This window comes from Gobio gobio, assembly GCF_949357685.1.
Source record: "Gobio gobio genome assembly, chromosome: 2".
Classification (NCBI taxonomy): Eukaryota; Metazoa; Chordata; class Actinopteri; order Cypriniformes; family Gobionidae; genus Gobio; species Gobio gobio.
The window spans coordinates 71,190,554-71,214,953 of NC_137098.1; the positions used below are offsets into that span (position 1 = coordinate 71,190,554).

Sequence of the window (24,400 nt, forward strand, 5' to 3'; positions counted from 1 at the left end):
TTATTCTCCTGTTTCATGTAAGAGATGTAAATATTGTTCATCCTATACGTCTAATGTGATGCGGACATAAGCAAATGAGTCATGAGGATGTGTTTACATGCAAATGTGTTCATGCTTTATAATCAAACAGTGCACAGCTGGGGCATGAAAATAAACAAAATATTAATTTTCACAAAGCGATGAATTCTAAAAACTGTAAAAAAAAAAAAAAAAAAAAAAAAAATTTAACAATGTCCGCATTCCAGCCAATCACAATCAAGTATTTAGAGCAGAGGTCTCAAACTCATCTCCTTGAAGGCCAAAGCACTGCAGAGTTTAGCTCCAACTCACCAGCTTGGCAGTTTCTATTAATCCTGAAGACCTTGATTAGCTGGATCAGGTGTGTTTGATCAGGGTTGGAAGTGCTGTGGCCCTCCAGGATCTGAGTTTGAGACCACTTGTTGGACAGAGGAAATAAAACACGTTTATTCTGAAGCAGCAGCAGAGGATTATATTATTTCAGTGGATAATTATTACATTATAAAGGGACTTCAGGGGAATGAAAGCATGATATGAGCACTTTAATGAAGTAGAGGGAAAATAAGAAACCTCCCTCTTTTTCCTAAGAAACCCAAAAGAAAAAAGGAAAACAGATGTTAATATGCAAATAAAGGGAAAGAGGTGGATACAAACACAAATAAGGAAGAAGTGAATATGATAAAGGGGTTTCTAGAGAAATACACAAATGATGTGATGCACTGAGGGATGAGAGCAGATATAATAATCTCGTAGTTTAAAGCTGCAGACAGAAACATCAGACTCAGGACAGAAACACACAACCTCTAAAGTAAGAACAACTCACATGTTCATTCTTCAGACACAATTAGACTTTGAGATGTTAATATTGCCTGAATGATTGCTAAAACTGACAATGTTTTATTTATTTTTATGACATGATCATGTAAAAGATGAGTTTTTCAATGTGTTTGTTCCTCAGAAATGGACCAAACTCTATATTTTGTTCTTCTTCTCATTGGTGAGTGTGTTTGTTGTTTTATTTATGGTTTATAGTTTCATCAGGTTTGACCCTGTTATGAAAAGCATTAAATCAAACCCTCTCTTTCACAGCTCTCTGCTCCGTATCTGAATGTGTTCAGCGTCAGTATCACTTTATAAACGTGAGGAAGAACTGGACTGAAGCTCAGAGATACTGCAGAGAGACTTACACAGATCTGGCCACCGTTGACAACATGAACGACATGAACGAGCTGAAGAAGAGTATGAATGTTGGAGTTAAGTATGTCTGGATTGGGCTGCAGAAGACGGGTGTTGATAAATGGCAGTGGTCTTCAGGTGAAACTGCGCTCTATCAGAACTGGGGACCTGGACAACCTGAAGGCAGAGATTATTGTGGAATGATGAGGAATGGACAGTTTCATGATTTGCCCTGTAGTTATACTCGTCATTTCATCTGCAACAACAGTGAGTGCAGCTACTTAAAATAAAACAAACATTAATTTTATTGCAGTACTAAATGCAAATTATTTTTAATATGGTTATTGATAAGGTAGACTTTGGATGTATATCACACTTTTAATACCAGATTACAGTCTGTATAGAAACAAACCAATATATTTGCAAGAAAAAGAGACTACATTCATTGAACACACTGCTTGTCACACTGGGGATCTGCCATTAAATATACTATAGAAGTTAAACCAGTCAAACTTATACTGCAAGAATAAAAATACAAAATCATTGTTTTGACCAGCATACATTGAAATCAGTTTAATGTTGCAGAAAATTACTGGTACATGTGACAAATTTCCCAACCTGACATTTATGAAAAATGTGTCCTGATAAATTTTAGCCTTCAGTATCTCAAATGTGTTAGGAAAAAAAATGGAGAAACGTTCCGTTTACTAATGTAAACTTGGTTCCCTGAGATAACAGGAAGCATTGTGTCAATTTCTGACACTTATGGTGAAAACACTGTTTTTCTCAGAATACTGAAGACTGATTGGTTCACATCTTTGCACCTAAACAGACGAATGGCTTTTCAGCCTGTTGAAATGGGCGGGGCCTATTTGAGTCGTGCTGAAAGCCATTTTTGTCCTAATTTTTTGACTGAGAACCAGCAGCTTCGACTCGCGCAAAGGTGCAGTAGCACGGCAAGCTATGCAATGCTCCTGTTATCGCAGGGAAACAAAGTTACATTAGTAACCGGAAAATTCCACTTGCATTGCAGCAGTTTCTTACATTTCTGGAGAACACAATACAATAGGGACCTAAAATATATACGATAAAATGTGCCATGATGCCACTTAGAGAAAACCCCCGAGGGTGGGGAACGACTAGGCAGACAAAATCCATGCCTGAAGAGCAGGGACATTTAGGTTATAGAACTTGGCAAAGGTGGACGGCGAGGACCAACCGGCCACCGCACAGATCAGTAATGACACTCAAGTAGACCAAGCCCATAAGGGGGCCATTCCCCTGGTGGAGTGGGTCCTCACCCCAATAGGGCACTGCAAGTCCAATAACTTGTAAACTACCGCTATTGCGTCCACTATCCAGTGGGATAGCGTAACTGGCAGCCCCTTTAAGTGGCCTCAGAAGCAAACAAAAAGCTGCTCTAAGTGCCTGAGCTGGCTAATAATAATAATATGTTACATTTATATAGCGCTTTTCTAGGCACTCAAAGCGCTTTACATATATAGAAGGGGGAATCTCCTCAACCACCACCAATGTGCAGCATCTACCTGGATGATGCGACGGCAGCCATATTGCGCCAGAACGCCCACCACACACACCAGCTGATTGGTGGAGAGGAGACAGAGTGATGAAGCCAATCTGTATATATGGGGATGATTAGGAGGCCATGATGGAGAGGGACCAATGGGCAAATTTGGCCAGGATGCCGGGGTTACACCCCTACTCTTTATCGAAGGACATCCTGGGATTTTTAAAGTGCTCAATGTACAGCCAAAGGGCCTGAAACGGGCAAAATGGGTGTAATGGGTTTGCTGCTGGCTCTGATGTCCTGTAGTGGTGCATCTTGTGTAGATCTAACGGGGGATCTTTGGTGTCATGAATCTATAACTTGTTGTCTGCCAAATCGTTTTGACTGAGGGCAAAGAGAAGTTTCATAACTTTATTTTTAAGGATATTTAAATATACATGCAGTGAAGATAATGTAGGAGTTGCCTGGACCACATTTGTGAGCTTATTAATGTTTAATATATATTTTTAATGAAAATGAAAAGAGGCAGAGTGGTGTTTTATGACATATTTCTCCTGGAGCGCCTTAAACATGCGTCTATTTCGCTTCAAACGCTCGATTTCTATGTGCGTCCAATTCCCCGCGGATGCACGAATGGATTCAAAATGTTCACGCGTCAAACTAGATTTTGACACTCTATTCTCGTTTGGTGTGAACGCAGCATAAGGACGACTTTACTGTTGTTGGGCCACAAGGCAGGAAGCGTCCACTGAAAAGGCCTGCAGATCATCAACTCGCTTCACCGATGCCAGAGCCAGCAGAAGGGCAGTCTTTAGCGAGAGAGGCCGAAGGTCGGCCGTCGTGACAGGCTCAAATAGAGGGCCAAAAAAACCCTCATGACAATAGACAGGTCCCAGGTCCCAGGTCTGAGAAATCTGACCACCAGGGTTTCCAACTGACTGGCCAACTATATGAGCATGACACACTGCGATAGCTGCAGTGTATACCTTGAGTGTGGACAGGGAACATCCGCCATCCAACAGCTCCTGTAGGAATGTGAGAATGGAAGCAATCTCACAAGTCAGAAAAAAAATGTGGGCATAAAGGCGCCTGGTAGAAGGTGCCCTAGCCTCAAAGATTGTGTTCATGACCTCCCAGGAAAGACATGAAGGCTCCCCTCGAGAGTCGACAGATCGAGGCTCCAAAATGATCCCTCCGTCTGGGGAAAGTCCCCAGGATGTCCCTCCTCAGTGGGATTGGCCATGGGGCTGCTAATAGCAGCTGAACTATTCCCAGGATTTACGGCTGGTTCTGCCAGAGGGAGTAAGAGTAAAACCGAGCATCTGTCCTCCCTTTGAGAAGAATATCCCATCCCATCATTCCTGGATAGAATATCTGCTCCCATGTTCATGGAACCCGGCACATGTATTGCTCTTACTGTGTGAAAATGGTACTATGCCCACAGAGGGAGGAGGCACGCCAGCCAATTGTGCTGTGCCAACAGAAGGTGGCGGCACGACATCCTTCTTGTGGACAAGGAAGTAACACCTGAAAAGCCTGACTCATTGTGGACTGTGGGGACTGCCCAAGCCTGGCTCCGGGTGGCCAGGGGTTGAAGAGCTGCATACGTGGAGGGCGGCTGACGCTTGCAGGAGGAGGATGCAGAGGAGGAATGCTGTTTTTGTGAAGGTGTTTGTTTTTTGACTCGCTATAACAGCAGAAGTAGGTCTGGGCACACATACCCCACCAGTACTGACAGCAAACAAAATCACTGCGGAACCAGCCTGAGGGAAAGACAGGGTTGTCCAGGAGGGCTGTTTTGTCAGTGTCCTAGATCTTCTTTATGTTTAACCAAAGTTGGTGCTCACGGACCACCAAATTGGCCATGGCATGACCGATCATTTGGGCCTTAGACTTTGTGGCATGCATGAGGAGGTCAGTCGCACTGTGCAGCTCCTTGAAGGCAGCTGAGTCAGGACCACTCTTGTTCATGGCAAGGAGAACCAATAATTGAGGTCGCTGTGGGTGCGCTCAGATCTTCGCGCTTGAAGGAGAAATATTGTGGTGAAAATGATTTTCAGTGCGACTTAAGTAGGCAGTCGGCCCGCATGATTTGGTGGACTGAAAAGCCATTTGTCTATGCAGGTGCACAAACGTGAACCAATCAGACTTCAGTATTCTGAGAAAACCTGAGTTTTCCCCACAAGTGTCAGTAACTGATGCAATGCGAGTGAATCGTATCAAAAGGAAACAGAAATTGCAGTAAATCATCACAATATTCACAAATGTTATCAGCAAAAACATCACAAATATATTGTGAATATTTAATATATCATCAGCTTTAGAAACAGTTTTGAAATAACATGTGTTTCTGATGCTTCCACTATTGCTCCTGTTCATATCCTAACTGAAAAGCAGCGTAAAATTGGTTTTCATTTGTTTTTCTTACAGCTAACGCAGGACTCGTCTTTGTCAATCAGATGATGAATTGGAGAGACGCTCAGAGTTACTGCAGACAGAATCACATTGATCTGGTCAGTGTGAGGAACCAGAATGAAAGTCAACAGATTCAGAAGTTCATCAGTGATAGTCACATTTCTAATGATGTCTGGATCGGCCTGTTCAGAGTCAGAGACTCATGGCAGTGGTCAGATCAGAGGAACTCCTCATTCAGATACTGGAGGTCTGGTGAACCTGATAATGGCAAAGGTCGTGAAAACTGTACAATAGTCAATCAGATCTCTGGGGGACAATGGGCAGACTTCTCTTGCAACAACCAATATCCTTTTGTGTGTCATGAAGGTGAGCAGATCCATCACCTCCAGATATCTTAAAGTTCACGCTACATGTCTGACATGACAGATTCCTCCACAGTGTTTGTTCTGCATGTTGTTTTTGATCAGTCTCTCTCTAGTTTTTGCTTGTGGTTTGTTTTGTGTCCAGATAAACTGATTCTGATCAAAGAGAACCGGACGTGGTCTGAAGCTCTGAGATACTGCAGACAGAATCATGTGGATCTGGTCTCGGTTCATTCAGACGAGATGCAGCGTCGTGTGATGAATGTGGTTAAAGGGGCGTCTACTGCGGAGGTGTGGTTGGGTTTACGTCACTACTCCGTTTTGGGCATCTGGTTCTGGGTGAGTGGAGAGAACGTGTGTTATAAGAACTGGGCTCCAGGGAATGGCACAGGAGAGGAAGACTTTGAGTCTGATGAGAGATCTGGAGCAGTTCAGTCCGGAGGAGATCAGCGCTGGATCAGCCGTCCTGAGACTGACCAACTCAACTTCCTCTGCAGAAATTAAGAGTGAAAAGACATGTGAATGCTTGTGTGCTTAACAACACTGTTTTCCTTCTTCATTATTTTCTTGTATATGTTTGATTTTCTTCTTTAGTAACCTCTGAGTAAATCTGCTTTAAAAGTATCTGTTTTATTTATGTATTTTAATGATCATAACAGCTTATTACATACAGGTTATTACAGCTCAGACAACATATACTTACACGTTTATCACTTTTAGCAGTGGTTTATGTAACTTTAAAGGGTTTCCTGTAAAATGACCAATTGTGTATTTAGACCACTGTATGTGGGTATAGGAAGCTTTTCAATTTTGGTAGGCCAAATCCAGGCAGAAATGGTACCAGAGTAATTTAGTGTAAATAAGTTACTTTGTGTAAAACAAATGCCAAAGGGATGCATGTCTCCAGAAAGTAGAGACTCTAAGCTTTCAAATGGTACCACATATGAGGTCTCCTCCACAGACATTTCAAATTGAAAGTATATACCCGGTACAACGGTCCGCAGAGATTAAGAGGTTAAAAGACAACACTTTCTGAGTAATGGATTCTCCCAACTCTCACCTTTGAATGATCTGATGTACCCAAAATCTTTTCCCTCTGTGTCTTTGCAAAACGTATAAAAAAGCAGCAGGTCCATCTCCAGCAGGGTGCTCCATTGATTTCAGTGAGAAACTTTTGGTGTCATATACAGACGCTTTGGGCATGAGAACGTTATCATCATGATGAAATTATACTGGGTTATGATTTTTCCATTATGACATGATGGAGTGTGATTCTCAATTGAATCAGCCAGCATAACGTTACTTTTATTTCCATTTATTTTATTTATGCTATTTAAACACATTTGAACATGTAACCCAACCCAACCCCATCCCATCCTAAACCTACCCCTTTGTGTATTATATGATATAAAATACAGGATATAACAGGCAGATACGACTGCAGGCACAATTTATTCAAAAAGTACAAATATTCCAAGTGTCCCGAGGCCAAACGATTGATTTGTGTGAAGGAAATCCCCAAAAGCGATCAGCGTCTCCATCCACCGAAGATCATCCACACACAACGTTAAGTCAGATTTCATAGTGAAATTGCATTGGCTCTCGTATGTCTCGTGACCAATTGCGTCATTACGTCAGCTTTGATTGTAAAATGTAATTGGCTCTCGTGGGTCTCGTGACCGATCAGCGGTCATGCTAAAGAGTCGTGTGTATTATTTGAATGAGATATGAGTGTGTGTGTTCACGGAGCGGCGGGATCATCATTTCAGCGATTAAAACATTAAAATCAACTCTGTTCTTCACATGAAGATATCGTATGTCTTCTGAACACTTGGAATACAACATGAGTTAATACTTTTATACTGTTTTTGGTCAGGGTTGCAATATCTTGGATCATCATCAAGCACTTCAGGACCACAGTTTCCCATGTAACCCCTCATTTAATGTAGATTAGAACTTTTTCATCAATTCAATAACTCATTCCTTTGCAAAACAAAAATATTATTTTTATTTGCTTTATGTTTAGCCTATTAAAGACACGTTTTAAATTAACAATGTGATCCAGTGAAATATAACAACAAATGCACCAAATGATTTGTAAATGATCCTCACTGTGACATGATTAATTCAAGAACAATACAAATACATTTAAGTAATACAGGAATAATTATTTTCATAAGTATTGTATAGACATTAATCTGAAGTAAGAGGAATATTGTCATTTCCTGTCTATATCAGAAAATTAGAGTATAGTATTTATTTGGAATACTTCGGTTTCAGGTTAAAACACCAAAATGGACAGTAAACCATGAAAACTAATCTATAAACAAACCTGCACCTCATTGGCTCTCTTACACCTATTGTGCTTGAACTTGTGTGTGAAATCTGAGTGCAAATGTCTTCACAAATAAATCATGATTTATCAATAACTTTTGTACTACAATATTTTTTTCTAAATGTGCAAAAAAGAAAAAACTGAAAACTGTGTGTGTAACTGAGGCCAGCTAGTCGTAGCTGTGCGAGTAAACCTCACTCCTCTGATCTCAAGAGTCGCTCTAGTGACTGACGCTAGGGGTTGCAGCCTTTAGCCTCCTTGTTAGAGAGTCCAACTCTCATGCCGGCGGACCCGGGTTCGAGTCCCGCTTGGAGCGGGTGGTCCGAAAAAGAGGGGTTACATTTGGTGCTGTGACCCGCATGGAGTGAGGTTTAGGGGGGTTAGTGTAACAGAGGCCAGCTAGTAGTTTGAACAGGGGGGGTTACATATGTGTTAAAAAACATTAAGATCTTTAGAGAGCATTGTATGTTTGCTGAGAGTGATGAAAGGCTGTTATGGAAGGCCTTTGTATGGCGTGTTTTATTAAAGGGTTAGTTCACCCAAAAATGAAATTTCTTCCATTAATGACTCACCTCAATGTTGTTCCACACCCGTAAGACCGACAATAGCGTCGACAATACATTTTGGTCCAAAAATATCAAAAACTAAGACTTTATTAAGCATTGTCTTCTCTTCCGGCTTTGTTTGAATCTGCATTCACAACGCCACAGTGACGCTGCTGACGTAAGACGCTGTGACGTGTTATCTGGTTATCTTTGGCGATTAGGGCATCCGGGACATGCTCACTTACGCACCATTTTAAAAAAAATATAGTGTAATGGCAAAAATTAATTCATCGACATCACTAATAAGAGACAAACCAAGATCCAATTGTCTTTATAAAGATTTATTTTCCTTGCAAGGAAGAGCCACGGTCAAACGCAGCCGCTCGAGGCTACCTTGAGTGTGAACTGCTAAAACAAAAGAAACCACAAACTTTTATACCCTCAATGTTTTAACAACCCCCTCAGTAATTTTCCATACATCTGGCGAAACCCACTGAAGGTTTCGCCTTGAGCAAGAGGTGAGACAATACACAAATGGTCCCCCTCCTGTCTTGGATCTCATTTGAATTAAAAGCAAGAAACACAATGGTCCTCCATCTTCATCTAACAAAGCATGTTAGCCAGGAACTCAGATTCCAAGAGCAATAAAAGATAAAAGGGACAATGTATGGCTTCCACAGGTGGGCCTCTTTGATCTGACTCATTTAAAACACAATAGAGAAAACAGGTCTGGAAGATTAAATCTTCTGTGATTAAATTTTTCCCCAACAATTTCCCCCTTTTATCATTCTTTGATAACTTGCAAAAAAGAAAAATTTAAAATGTGTATATAATAAAAATAGAAGTAGTAATAATAGTCACTCATCACATTCATTAAAGCTGGATAACAGCAACCTGTCGAGTCTTTCTGTGGCATGAAATGGTTTCTGTCACCTCAAACCCAAATTACAGCATGCGAAGTGTCACTTGGTTTGCTAAACGTACAGGTAAAACCTGTTGTGATACCGCCTATCACCGCTGTGCAGTTCCCTGTGGTCGAATTCTTGATGTCAATTCTGACTCTGCAGTCAGATCACCCTGCTTTCACGTTCAGCTTCAGTCTCGTGAGCACACGCACACATCTCCTTGAACATGCATCACTCTCAATTTTGTAATCAACATGTCTGTGTGGTTGTACCGCTGCGTTCTCTTTCGAGCAGACGTTGGATGTTTTGTTGGAATCTTCCCTTGCTCGATGTCCGCTGCAGCTCTAAGCACCACGTTGTGCCAGTGTCTCTGCTCCTGAGATGATAACGGCAAATGATGTTTATATATCTGCTCGCACAGACGTTTTCCTCCTGCTTCTCTCTCCTCTTGGCTCCTCCTCCCCGATCACTGTTGGGACCTTTCTGCAATGGCTCGCATGCACCCACGTCGCTCTCTCCGCTTCTTTGACGGCAGTGTCGTCAGAAGCCTGACAAAAGGCCCTAGCCACCTTTCCGCCTTCCAGCTCTTCGTACTCAGGTCCTGTTTTACCACGTGATCTCCTGGCTTGATGTTGTGCAAGGGAGTCTCAGCCGGTTTCCCCTGTAGCAGTTTTCGCCTGCACACATACATCAGACAACAGAGAAGACATTTCTTTGCAATAATTCACAATTCTATTGATGCAAGCTATTGTTTACCCCCTTCCATTCCCATGAATGGTGGTCTTCCAAAAAAAATTTCTCAAACGGGCTCAGATTTACTCAAGGCCTTTTCTCGTTTTCATGTATTTCAATATGCATCAAAATGCGAAATTTTCAGCAAATATTGTAACCCCCTTATAAACTTCATTCATTTGAGTACCATTACCATTACCATTCCCCCTTTGACTGCAGGCTCGCCCATGCAGCCATTTATCATAATCATTGAAAATATTGTTGGGGTAAACAAGGCTTGCCATCACTTCTTGTCTAGACGCCATTTTGCACATTCACACATCATTCATAAGTTTCCAGCCACGTCTCCACAGGTGCTTCTCCGCTGCTGTGGCAAATGCCTGCATACTCTGTAAGGAAATCAAAGCATTTGTGTTAGTTTCAGATAATAAAATACATTCTGGTTCCTTTGACTGCTGTGCTGCCGCGGCCTTCGCAGCCGCATCTGCTCTCATGGTTTCCTGTTGAAATAAACTCTTTGTTGTTAGTTACGCTGCGCATTTAAGTCTTAACTTGAAAGTTTCCCATAAACATACTGAAAATATCCAATAAAATGAAAGACAAATCCGTATTTCATCTCTGTAAGCCGGGCTAAGTCAGTAATCACTGTCACTGCTCTCCCATCATGTTAGGGGTGTGTGATACCTCCAAAATCCAAACATTCCAACTTTCTGCTATCAACCGTTTGACGACACACACATCCCTAGGTCAGACCCACAGTCACTCCTCAGAGACTAAACGCTTTAGAAAACATATATGAAAAACAAACAATCAGTGGTTCTTTTGATTAATCAAAATCATAACAGACCTTTTTGCATTCACTCAAACTCAAACTAAACAATACAAATAAGTAAGATAGATAATAATCCATCTTAGCGCTTTAAATCTCTACATAAAACATCTTTGCCCACAGTTTCTCACTGTGCATCACATTCTTATCAACCTTCCTTCAGTCAGTCGTTTCAACACAATTCTTCACAAACTACCCTACTTACTATTTCCAACAGACCCATTTTCACTCATCATAGCCCACCTCATATTTAACCATTAACAAATATAAATCTAAATTTGTTAATGTTAAATATACTTCATCAAAATGACAAAATTATCAATTTGTATTACGTTCAATCAGCTCGTTCACTCATCTTTATCTCGTGACATCATACTTAATCATACTCAATACCCAATTCTTTATCAAAATCTTTTCAGCTCCTGTTATCAATAAACAAAATTAATTAATTAATCAATTAGGATTTCTTTTAAAGTACCCTTTTCTCCATGCCCTGTCCATTAAAACTCCTCTTACATCATGTCATTTGGCAGTGATTCTTATCATCAAACTTGCCACATCAATTTCTTTAACGCTGGTTAAAACCAATCTGTATTTTAAAAAGCATTCATATTTCAATATCCATTTTAGCCTAATTTGACTTTGATTGTTCACAATCCCTGTCAGAAATCCTAAATTTTTATTTTTATTTTCTATTTATTTTTTTTTGTTTCCTGTATGAATCAAAATATGTCTAGAAGTTATCTAGATATTCTTTTAGAAGTTATCTTTTTGGTTCGCCCTCCGGCCTTTCGTAAATATGAGGGAGTCTCTAGATCATTTGGATAGTGACTTCGGTTAAATTGTCACTTTGTCTCTTAATTAATCCAAAGATAAATTAAAATAGTCTTCATCCATGACAAATTTGGTCATAATTACTAGTGACAGACAGAGCTGGATGTCCAATCCACTTAAGGCTCGTCCCATGTTCTGATCATCTTTTCATCAGATTCACTCAGAATAATCAACTTCCTCTAAAGTTTTTTTTGTTTTGTTTTGTTTAACTTAACTCATCTGTAATGATAAAGACACTAATTCCAGAGGTTACTGACACACTACACTCAATCATGACACATAAATATGAACTGCTCATTCTCAAGATGTGCTTTTACATGGTCTCTTAACCAGTTTCAAATATGTTCGTTCATTAGTTGTTTATTTTTAGAAAAGTCAGCTGGGTTGTTTTGTTCTGATATCATTGTTTTTTTGTAGTCTCAGCTTTAACTGAGCAATAACAGATATAGTACAATCCCTGTTTCCAGCCTCTCTCTCTCTCACCCAGATAATCTTTTCAACAGTCTTCTAAGACTTTAACTATAATGTTAAATTCATTAACCCTTAAATCATTAATCCTTCACAAAGTTTTAGAAATTTCATAGTGTAACTTATTGTTTCAAGTTATCTTTAGTTTAGATTTCTTTGTTATTCAGACCTTCTCTTTAAACTTCAAAAGCCGTCCTCATCTTAAAGCCATCACCATGTCTCCAAATTATCCTCTGCCATCCTAATGACCTGCAGGATTAAGACTATGATAGAGACATATTAGTTCAATATCATACAGTTTTACTGATCCAAATAAATTTTGTTCTGTTCCACAAAGTTATCAATCACAATCACAGCATGGTCTCAGCTGGCTCTTGAATGCCGATCTCATTCATAGCTCTTTTCCTTCAGGGTGTTTCCTGGCTCTCAATTTATGCGGTATTTGGTGAGCGGTATAGAGGGGCCAATATTAGGGCAGGGGCTGCTGTGTCCAGTCTTGACCTTGGCCCCTATGAAACACAGTTCCCCCCCCAACAGAGATGCTGCTGGCCTCACAGACATCTGCCTCACCTCTCATACACACCTCACATAAAACCCCCTCCTCCTTTTTTTTTTTTTTTTTTTTTTTTGGTAGGGGGTCCAAGGCGACTTATCGTGATTCCCCTGGCTTGGGTTGCTATCCTGTCAGGCCGTAGGAAGTCTTACCCGTCATCGGGAACAACCACATCGTGCTCAACCTCGTCATCGCTTTGAGATCTTTGACCCTAAACAGGATCCGATATTTTCTAGAGCCTTTCGGAAAGTGCATTCAAGAGTCATCAGAGCCATCTGGTCTGCTTTCAAATTAGCAAAAACATGGAGACAGGTTAATTATAACACAACTTAATCACTAAAATCCATCATACTTCTTCAAAGACGCAACCTAACAGTGCGTGGATTACACTCAGTGAATTTAGCCAAAACAACTCTCCATTCCATTTAATGTTCTGCTACATCTGTGACTAAGGCCATCAGTTCTGTACATGGTGAAGGCTAAGAGTAGACAGAAGTTACTGGTCATATCATACATTAATCAAAATTTCAGTTCAATTTCCGTCTTATTGCCCTCTTGATGGCACCTTTTTTATATCTTAACAAATAACTGTCTATTGTGTTCACATAATGCCCTGTGCTTTTACTCATCAATATCTTCTATCATCTGTGGCACAGGCTCAGATATCAGCTTTGAGCTGGTCTGGGATCAGAGAGAGACTCTGAGGCCTTCAGGGCTGGTACACTGCATTTTCATAAACCTTTCACTCCTCACACTAGCTCAGTGTAAGATCTGGCTTTGTTTTCAAATAAATATAAGACATTTTCCTTTTAACTCTATCCTTAGACAGAAATCACATTTTCAAGTGATCATAACTTTATATTTGTCTTTTGCCCCCAAAATAAATTCAGAAGCTATAATTTTCACTCAGATTGAGTCTCTGTTACTCAAATTAGGCCACGTGGTGGCCGGATTGAGATTACAAATGGTTTATTTCAGATCAGCACAATCTTATCTTTTGAAACCAAAGCATCAATTTCTAGGGTTTTCAACATTTTAACACCTATAGTTATTTCAACAACCCAATATTCAGTCAAATCATCATTATCAGAGTTTTGCAAAGGTGAGAAGAGCAAGAACATATTTATTATCTTTTTCATTTAACTTGGTTAATCAGGATTTATATATTTTATATATCTTTTACAACATGTTTTATCCTCTTTAACTTTAATTTTAACCTCATATTAAAATTATCTCAAATCCTTCCTTCAAAAATAATCACTAAAGAATTTATCAAGCTTATTATTTTCTCATTTTCTTAGTGCAAATCTGTTTTATTTATTTTATTTTTTTTTTTTTTATTATTTTTTTTTTTTACTGATTTCATTTACAGAATTTAGTCTGGTGGCCTGATTTGCCACACTTTTTACACCTTATGGGTGTTCAGACACAGTTACGCGCAAAATCAATGGCCCGGCTGAGCACAATTAAAACGCTCTCATCTTTAGCTTATGGAGCAACGTTCAGCAACCTGTGTGCTTCAAAAGTGGCAGTCTGTTTGAGAACAGAGCTCGCTCGAGGTCCAATAAAACAGACAATGGCTTGCAATTTATGGTGCTTTATCAAAGTTTATCTGCTTTTTCACCAACATTATTTTTAGTTACTCAAATTGTATATCTCCCTTCGGTTATGGCACCTCCCCCATTTTATAAATTAATGAATACGCACAAACATCTACAAATTTGAATTCTCTTGTTCTCTCTTTGTTTGTAGCTAGTTAACTTCCAATTACAATAAAAACATTTCTGCCCATTATCTTCATCAGTCCAGCAAATTTCTTTGAAGTCAGGGTTTCAGAGCGGAGCTGCTTACAGCATTTGCTCTTGTTCATCTTACAATCTTTATACCGACTAATCAAATTACTGATCATATCACTCAAATTGTTAGCTAAAATTTAGTCAAAGTTCATACTCACCAGCGATCTTTAAACAGCTGTGGCATTTTAATTTCTCCGTTTCATTTCTCCACAGTCAATGCCTCTCACACCCAGCATTTCGGTGTCTGCTCACAGTTCTCACACGCGTTCTCACAACAGCCCATCGATTTATCCTTTTCCTTCAACTGACTCTTTCACAGTCCCAGTCCGGTCACTCAGCGGTGACACTCAAATCATGACATTTAATGAACTTCGTATACGTTGCATGCATTTCTGGCCATATAATTTTCTCATTTGATAAAATACCGGTGTCTCATATTCAGCTAGCTTGCTTTGGATTTCCCCATATTGGCAGTCTGATTCTGTGGCTTTTTCGCGCGCGCGCTATTAATCTGTTGGACGTCTCCGTACAGATCTGATCTCTTCACCCAAGACCAGCCGGGCGGACACTCGCAATAGTGCCCTTTTCGGGACTGCACACAACTCAGTCCCCGGACCGCACACAACTCAGTCCCCGGACCGCACACAACTCAGTCCCCGGACCGCACACAACTCAGTCCTCCAATTCGCCCACGTGATTTCAGTTTCTATCCCATAAACATATCAACCACGTTGCATTCGTCACAGAGTCAGACTCCCCCTATGGTTTATCCCTATCAATTCAATTTTCAATTTAACCAAATTCTAAAAAAAAAAAAAAAAAATTCCCCCTGAATTTTTTCAAGAGTTTGTCTCTTACCAGAAGCGCCCCGTTGCCATCGGATTCGTTTTCTCTGATTCCAGTGGCTGGACCCTCTGGACACCCCAGAGCAGTCAGGCCCTTCTCCCTCAATCCTACGGGGTAAGGCTGTGACTCTAAGTCCAGGATGATCATTCACCGACCTGCTCTCGGGGTCCAGAAGGCACATCCAAGGAATCCCAAACTTCTGACACCAACTGTAATGGCAAAAATTAATTCATCGACATCACTAATAAGAGACAAACCAAGATCCAATTGTCTTTATAAAGATTTATTTTCCTTGCAAGGAAGAGCCACGGTCAAACGCAGCCGCTCGAGGCTACCTTGAGTGTGAACTGCTAAAACAAAAGAAACCACAAACTTTTATACCCTCAATGTTTTAACAACCCCCTCAGTAATTTTCCATACATCTGGCGAAACCCACTGAAGGTTTCGCCTTGAGCAAGAGGTGAGACAATACACAAATGGTCCCCCTCCTGTCTTGGATCTCATTTGAATTAAAAGCAAGAAACACAATGGTCCTCCATCTTCATCTAACAAAGCATGTTAGCCAGGAACTCAGATTCCAAGAGCAATAAAAGATAAAAGGGACAATGTATGGCTTCCACAGGTGGGCCTCTTTGATCTGACTCATTTAAAACACAATAGAGAAAACAGGTCTGGAAGATTAAATCTTCTGTGATTAAATTTTTCCCCAACAATAGCAATACAAACAATGTAGAACAGCTTGTTTACAGCGTGCGTCTCCCTCAGACTACAAACGAAGCTCTGTCGCACCAGATAACACGTCACAGCGTCTTACGTCTGCAGCGTCACTGTGGCGTCGTGAACGCGGAATCAAACAAAGCCGGAAGAGAAGACAATGCTTAATAAAGTCTTAGTTTTTGTTATTTTTGGACCAAAATGTATTGTCGACGCTTCAAAAGAGTCTAACTAACCAAATGATGTCACATGGACTACTTTGATGATGTTTTCATTACCTTTCTGGACATGGACAGCAAAGTGTGCATACCCTCGGACTAAATCTAAAATATCTTAAACTGTGTTCCGAGGATGAACGGAGGTCTTACGGGTGTGGAACAACATTGAGGTGAGTCATTAATGGAAGAAATTTCATTTTTGGGTGAACTAACCCTTTAAATTACTAACCTCAGGAATGTGGTCATTCAGAAACAAAAAATAATTGACATTAGAACATATGTTGTAAACTAGGCTGCAGTGTTGTGAGAAGTTCCATTGTGTATATAAATATGAGCAATTCATGCAATTATTAGTGAATGATATCTATACTTATGTATAGTAGAAATATAGTAGCTGATATTTACAATATAGAATGATTACAAAAGTCTGACCTCTTACATCACACACACATCTTCTAATGTTTGACTCGGTACAACATAGACATTTAAACTTGTTTAGTTCTTCTCTTGTTTCTTTAATTTCCTGTAAGACAGTGTGTAACCGGCAGAAGAATTGCCACAGCATGTTTGTCCTTCTGTTCTTGCCGTATCCCTCTTCCTTTCAGCCACGCCCTCTAGTTAGCTTGTAAGTGGCTAGTCATTCATTAGCGGCAGTGGCATGTTGTATAAAACAGGCATATCGGGTGGCAAACAAAGTAATCTCTCAGCTCGTACATCCTCTTTACACTGGGCACGCTGTGTTGTTGCACATGAAAGGTATGTGTCAATACTCCCTTTTTTTGATCGCAAACATGTTATTGTAGCTGACTGTGTGTGAAGTGTAACTGTTTGACAACAGATGTCTGACTGTGTACCAGACACTTCCGGGTAGCATATAGTTGATCTACCGAAGGTCTTGGCCGAGGACACTGTGCGCGCGCAGTCTGTTATTGTCTATGGGGAGACGAGTTGAGGTAACAGTGGCTGTATGGCTTACAGCAGTATAGTAATGTTTACCATGTAACGTGTTTGAGTATGGATGTTTATAGTAAGTTGATCGGCTATAATATGACCTACAGTTACTGTAAATTCTGGAGATGTGACGAACCAATAACCTTAATGTCTGAGCTATTTTGGATGTGAACCATGCTTGTGTGCGATCATTTTATATAGGTTTCCATACGGGGAAGGTAACCAGGGTGTCCCATTTCCGTGTATGTTGTGTGTGACATTCCAAGAGGTAAAAGGAAATCGTAGTTATGCTACCTGTATTACTTATTATTATTGATTGTATATGTATGTTTGTATATGGATGTTTATAGTTGATCTACTAAAGTTTTACTGTAAATCCTGGGGATGTGACTAACCAATAACCTTAATACATATGAGCTATTTTGGATGTGAACTATGCTGTGTGTGATCATTTCATGTAGGTTTGCATACAGGGAAGGTAATCTGGGAGTCCGATTTCCGTGTATGTTGATAGTGATTATTCCTAGAGGTAAAAGGAGATCTTGGTTATTGTACCAGTAGGACTTCTTATTGATTGATACCAGTTTAGGATATTTACTGTATTTAATGGATTTGTTTCTCCATTCAGAAAGGTTGTCACTGCTGCTTTGCCTCCTGTGAATTTAATGTAATTGTAACTTTTGCCTCATTTGTTTTCTTTTTGTTCTTTTGTGTTTCAGTAATAGGTGTGGTATTGGCTGCCCCAGTAGTTTGCTGTGGTAACGCTAACATCAGTTTTGCTAGTTCTTTATTTGGTTTATTAGTTTTTCTATTAACATCAATCTTTTCTTCTCTGTTCCGGAGAACCAGAGTGTTGAAGCTTTTTCGTGGGATAGGTCGCCGGATTGAGCCCTCCTCTTCACACATTGCGCACAGTATTTGTAGTGGTAAAGTGCACTTCACTATTTGCAGTGATCACTCTTTGTAGTGTTTGTGTGTGTGTGCGCATGTGTGTGCGTGTGAGGAATAGGCCGCAGATTTAGCAGCACGGGTGGTGTCGATCGCACTAATTTTTCCGGACAGGTAACCTCTCCTAAACAGCTGATCCATTTAATTATTATTATTTGCTTTCTTTTACATTCCTGGTGGCAGCCACTACCTCCCTCTGGCTGGTCTAAGGGGTTTAATTTGTATCGCCCCATATTATTTGGAGGAACAAACCCCAGACTGTTTTATTGAATTCTGTTAATAAACATGTTTGTACTTTTATATTGAAATACCACGTCTCTGTCATTACTTTAGTATCTGTGTGTGAGAGCCCTCTTGTCTAAATTAAGGTGTTGGAGGTCTAGGTAGCCTACATCTTGGTGTGAAAGGCCCCAGGTGGCGTAGTTGAGCACCCTAGAGTCAATACCTACATCATATGACTCTTGCTGGTCACAAGTGCAAAGCACTTTTCCTCATCTCAGCTATGGACTTGAGTACAGTGAATTTGACCTTTTCTGGATTGTCTATTTTCCCCTTTCTAATCTGGTGAATGTCTACAGAATCGATCACTATGAAGGCAACATCAGGTACGACTAAGAGTCCACTCAACACGCCTGTGACTGCGGCCACTGCTTCAGCTCCTGCTCGTCCCAGCCTGTGGCCAAGACTGCGAGTGTGTGTGTGTGTGTGTGTGTGTGTGTGTGTGTGTGTGTGTGTGTGTGTGTGTTTGGACAGGCCCAGTGTTTGTGTTTCTCTGTTCTGGGACACTTTTTATCTGTTGCTGTTTAAACTGAGGGTTGAGTTCATTAGTGAAGACGGTGATACTGGTCACTGAGAGCCTTTAAAAACCCTCTGTTTGAAACTCCGTCAAAGAGAAAGAGATGTGTGAGAGATAAAGGTGTGAGTTCAAATACTGAGAGAGGTTTGGGTTTGAGAGAGTTTTCATTTTTAAGAATTAGTCTTTTTGTGGAATTTTGTCTAGTTTGTTTAGTTTCATACTCCTGCTGTTTGTTTTTTTTGTTAAAGGGGTGGTTCCGTGTTTTTTTTTTTTTAGGCTTGGTTGTGTTTATGGGGCGCAGTATAACATGTCTTAATACTTCTTTTTTTTTTTTAAACGACGTATTTTTCTTAGATTTTACCTTTATTCCACACCGCTGTCTACACTGTCCTTTGACCCGGCTCGTTTGCTTCCTGCTTCTGTGAAGCCCATCCCTCCGAAAAACGTAATGGTCTTAGACTGGTTAGATGGCCAAATGTAGTTTGCAGTTCTGCAACAGCTCTCTCTCTTTCGTAATGACTGACGTGGCCTCGCCCACTTTGTTGCGTGTTCGCGGGGGCAGTGTTTATGTTAATAGCAAGGGTTTATGATGTCACCAACCCAGGAAGCAGCTTGTTGTAGTCCAAACCAGCCGTTTTTGTAGGCAATAAAAAGACAATATCTCCGTTTGCATTGAACTTTCAGCGCTGTAACTTTGCAGATACTGTTTATGCTCAAGCAGCAACATTACACACTAACTAAAGTTTAAAAAGTGAAATCGCATGCAACCACCCCTTTAAAACATGAACATATTTGCTTGTAAACACATCCTCATAACTCATTTGTTTATGTCACGCCACATTTAGACGTTCAGGGTGGACAATATTTACATCTCTGACGTGAAACAGTGAGTGTTATTGTTCTAGTCATATTTCATTATGTTTCATTCAGTCTTATTCATCTGTTAGTTTTTTGCAACAGTAAAAGTTTCACTTCTCAACATTAGTTTTTCTCTGGCTGTAACTCAGAGATTATAAAACACATTTATTAAAGATGAAAAGCAGTGAGAAAAACGATCATGAGCCTGGCGGTCTCAGTTACACTGAGTACAACATACTGTGTGACGTCATTATCGTGAGACTACACGATGGTTGGGGAACCTTGTGTGTGCAAAATAAGTCTGAGTAAAGAATGATCGAAGTTACACCAGTCTCTTCTCTTTATTACATATAAAGTTAGAAAACCTGCCTAAGTAAGTAAAATTTATTTATATAGCACTTATCACAGATAAAGATCACAAAGTGCTTTACAATGTATATACAATTTAACACATCAGAACAAAAACAAAACAAAACATGAGAGCCCGAGAATTAACTAAAAGCTTGTCTAAATAAAAGTGTCTTCAGCTGCTTTTTAAATGAGTCAACCGATTCTGCCACACGCAAAGCGGGGGGAAGAGCATTCCATAATTTAGGGGCAGCTGCTTGAAAGGACAGGTCTCCCCGTGTTTTAAGACGGGTTTTGGGGACACTCAGGAGATTTTGACCAGAAGAACGAAGAATACGAGAGGAAGAGTATGGTGACAGCAAGTCTGTGATATATTGGGGGGTCTGACCTTGTAGTGCTCTAAAAGTTAGAACTAAGATTTTATAATCAATTCTGTATTTGACAGGCAACCAATGTAATGTAAATAAGATTGGAGTAATGTGTGCCCTTCTGTTGGTTCTTGTTAGAAGCCTGGCTGCAGCGTTTTGCACAATTTGGAGACGACTCAGTGAGGATTTGTTAAAACAAGTAAAAAGAGAATTACAGTAGTCTAAACGTGAAGAAATGAAAGCGTGAATAATCAACTCCATGGTATCTTTTGGCAAAAAGGTCCTCAGTTTAGAGATGTTTCTCAGGTGATAAAAACAGTTTCTGACCAACTGTCTAGAATGACCATCCAGAGACATTGAATGGTCGAACAGAACACCAAGGTTTCTTAGGCTCAACTGAATGGTTGAGTCCAAGGAACAGAGATGTTGTTTAATTAGAGGTAGTTTTTGGTCTGGAGCAATAATTAAGGTTTCAGTCTTTTTTGTGTTTAGTTGTAAATAATTATTATTTAACCAGACCTTTATGCTAGACATGCATTCCATCAATTCAGTAAATTTATCTAATTCTGACTCTTTGAATGTGCAGTACAACTGGATGTCGTCAGCATAAAAGTGATAAGACACGTTCTTAAAATTACGAATGATTGCACCAAGAGGGCTAATATACATTAAAAACAAAATAGGACCTAAAACCGAGCCCTGAGGAACTCCACAAAACAGAGGAGTCATTTCTGAAAGGATATTGTTAGCATGCACACAAAATGTTCTGTCACTCAAATAAGAGGCAAACCATTTTAAAACCGACCCTGAGAATCCCATTTCATTTTGTAGCCGATTTATCAATACAGTATGGTCTAATGTATCAAATGCCGATGATAAGTCAAGTAAGATCAACACAGTGTGGTGTCCAGAGTCTGCAGCCATCAGAATGTCACTTGATACTTTTAGAAGCGCAGTCTCCGTTGAATGATTTTTACGAAAACCTGACTGAAATTTATCAAACAACTTTTTACTTTCAAGAAACGCATTCAGCTGCTCTGCTACCACTCTCTCAAGCAATTTAGATGAAAAAAGGTAATTTAGATATAGGCCTGTAATTAGCTGGAACAGAAATATCCAAATTGGGTTTTTTCAGTATGGGACTAACAACAGCTTGTTTAAAAAGGCTGGGCACTGATCCAGTTGAAAGGGAAAGGTTGATCAATTTAACAACATATGGTCCCACTAAATCAAACACATTTAACAGTAAAGAAGTTGGCAAAACATCTAGCGGGCATGAATATGGTTTCACTTTTCTTAGTAAACCCTTAATGTCCTCACCATTGATAGGTGAAAACGTTTCCCAAGAGTACAAGGGAGAGAAACAACAAGATGTAACCTCGGATGGGTTTATACTGGCTCTAATGTCTTGTACCTTGTCTACAAAAGCGTGTAAAAAACTGTTACAATCAACTTTTGAGTGAACCGGCACTTGAGGGGCTAGAGGAGAGACTATCATAGATATTGTATCAAACAAGACTTTAGGGTTTTTCTTGTTTACAACTATTAGATTAGCAAAATAGTCCGACCTGGTCTGTTTTATCATATAATTCATTGATGTAATAAGCTCCTTCAAGTACAGTCTATGCACTTCAAGACTAGTTGATTTCCACAAGCGCTCTACTTTACGACACTTTCTTTTAAGAGACAATATTTCTTCATTCATCCATGGACAAGGTTTCTTAGGGAAAGTGTTTTTGCTTTTCAGTGGAGCAACGTTATTTAAAACAGATTGACAGTGATTATTAAAAGACTGTAAAAAAGATTCAGCATCATTACTATCATTGAACGAACTAGGATCAAATGACTCTGAACATTTTTCAGCGGTAGTTCGGTTTGTAACGCGTCTTTGGAACATTGGTTTACAAGGCAGATATTCCATATTAAAAGACAAATTGAAAAATATACAACAGTGGTCAGTCACATTGATATCCACAATACTCAACTGGTCAATGTTAAGACCCAGAGAAAAAACAAGGTCCAGTGTATGGCCTTTTTCGTGTGTAGGACCAAAGACACACTGTTTAAAATTGAATGATTCAGTGAGACTTAAAAACTCAGATGCTACAGTACACGAGTGATCATCAATGTGAAAGTTCCCAGAGCAACAAAACATTATCAAGTTTGATAATTGAGGATAAAAACTCAGCGAATTGCTCTAAAAACAAACGAGCAGGACCAGGAGGTCGGTAAATTAACACACAATAGAATGAGTCAATATTTCCAACCTTAGACATCTGTAGTTCAAAGGAATCGAAGGGATCAGGATTCATCAGCCTGCAGCAGAAACGGTTTCGGTAAAGAAGCGCAAGTCCTCCTCCTCGCCGCAACTTTCGCGGTGTCCCAAACACAGAACAGTCTGGGGGACACAGTTCATTGAGATGAGTATATTCCATTTCTCGCTGCCAGGTCTCCGTTATGAACAAAAAGTCAATGCGTTTCTCTGTAAATAAATCACGGAGAAAGAATGCTTTATTGGCGATGGAGCGCGCATTGAACAAAGCAAATTGAGCCGGCTGAGAACGCTCAGATATCGCAGGGTTGTCACTTGCTACCTGGCAGGTAACAGGACACAAGATCCGCTCTCGCAAAAGGTGATTTCGGGGCCGCCAAGTCAAGTAGAGCCGTTCAGATGGAATACACCTGGGGGACGAAGGCGCACAGGACAAGTCTCTGTCCGACTCGTGAACAGAAACCGGCTGCAAGCACCGCTCAACCCAGAGAATTCTAGGATCGCTTGACCATGGAGGTTGTTTACGTTGTTTCCTCAGCCTGACCTGGGCTCCAGCCCTGGATCCCCGTTTCCTTCTCTTGCCGCGACTCCCGCGAGGCTTGGCTAGCATCAGGTACACAGGCGATGACGTGGAACTGTCAAAAGTTGGAGGGAAAAACTCTGTGGACTTAGTCCAGATCTCACAAAGTACTTTCATATTCTCCTTGATGGAAAATAATGTGTGTCGATCATATTGTAAAACAGCTGAGACGCAGCTAGTAGTTATCAAGGTTGTAAAAACAAAAAACAACACTAGACAAACCACAAATATACGTGAGGACAAAGAGGGTGCAGAGGCAAAGCCGAACACAGGCGCCATCTTGACACGACTTTTGAAAGGGCAACCACAACACCCTTCTTAGTGTGTTCAGTGAAACGAGAATCAGTGTGCTCACACTCCAGCTCGACTGGAGAAACTAGATTTATGGCTCGACCTCTACACATAGCAAATGTTCTTTCCCTTTCAGTCAGTCACCGACGAAATGGGATCACTTCAGGAAGCCCCTATCAGCTTCGAGATATAGAGAACAGGCCAATGGGACATTGGCGTGCGAGATTTGCATCTTGCGCTCCGACCCGCACTGCGGGTATAAACAGGAAGCGAGAGCAGCGCATTATTGTCATTCACTTCTGAGCTGAACGGCGTTGATGAAGCAAGACTGCTTTTCTAAAAGAGAGCCTATCTACAGAGAGAGATACTCCAGAGAACGAGAGGGACGCTTTGTGTTGGCGAAAAGGCACAATCAGCGCGATCGTGTGCTCACCGCTGCATCTGCATAACAAACTGCTGTTCTCACAGCAACTGTCTGTAACCCGCACAAGGTTACTGGAGTGCAATTCCCTGTTCTGCCTGTGGGTGGCGCATACATCCTTTTTCTAAATAAAACAAACACACCTTTCCTCCAGTGAAGACGCTGTTAGAAAGCATCAAGGACTGGTATGGAAATATCTTCTGAGGGATAAGAATTCAAAGACAAATCTCATACCAAATATTGAAATATTTTGTGTCCATTAGGTTGAAAGTTGTGAGAGAGAGAGTTAAGCC

At 40.4% G+C, this 24,400-nt stretch overlaps 2 protein-coding genes across 2 annotated transcripts in view; both read left to right on the forward strand.

Annotated features, from left to right (window-relative positions):
• Positions 1-782: 782 nt before the first annotated feature.
• LOC307120795 (C-type mannose receptor 2-like) overlaps positions 783-24,400 on the forward strand; it is a 313,286-nt gene continuing 289,668 nt past the window's right edge. Inside the window, exons 1-3 of the mRNA XM_079807971.1 lie at positions 783-826; positions 977-1,015; positions 1,108-1,461. Of these exons, the coding sequence (XP_079664097.1) occupies positions 979-1,015; positions 1,108-1,461 (391 nt within the window). The 5' untranslated portion in view covers positions 783-826; positions 977-978. The remainder of the gene's footprint in view (positions 827-976; positions 1,016-1,107; positions 1,462-24,400) is intronic.
• Positions 4,810-6,003, forward strand: LOC307139415 (C-type mannose receptor 2-like; the record flags this gene model as incomplete). The annotated part of the gene is made up of 3 exons (XM_079838402.1): positions 4,810-4,846; positions 5,153-5,503; positions 5,645-6,003. The coding sequence occupies 3 exons, from the start codon at positions 4,810-4,812 to the stop codon at positions 6,001-6,003; spliced, it is 747 nt and encodes a 248-aa protein (XP_079694528.1).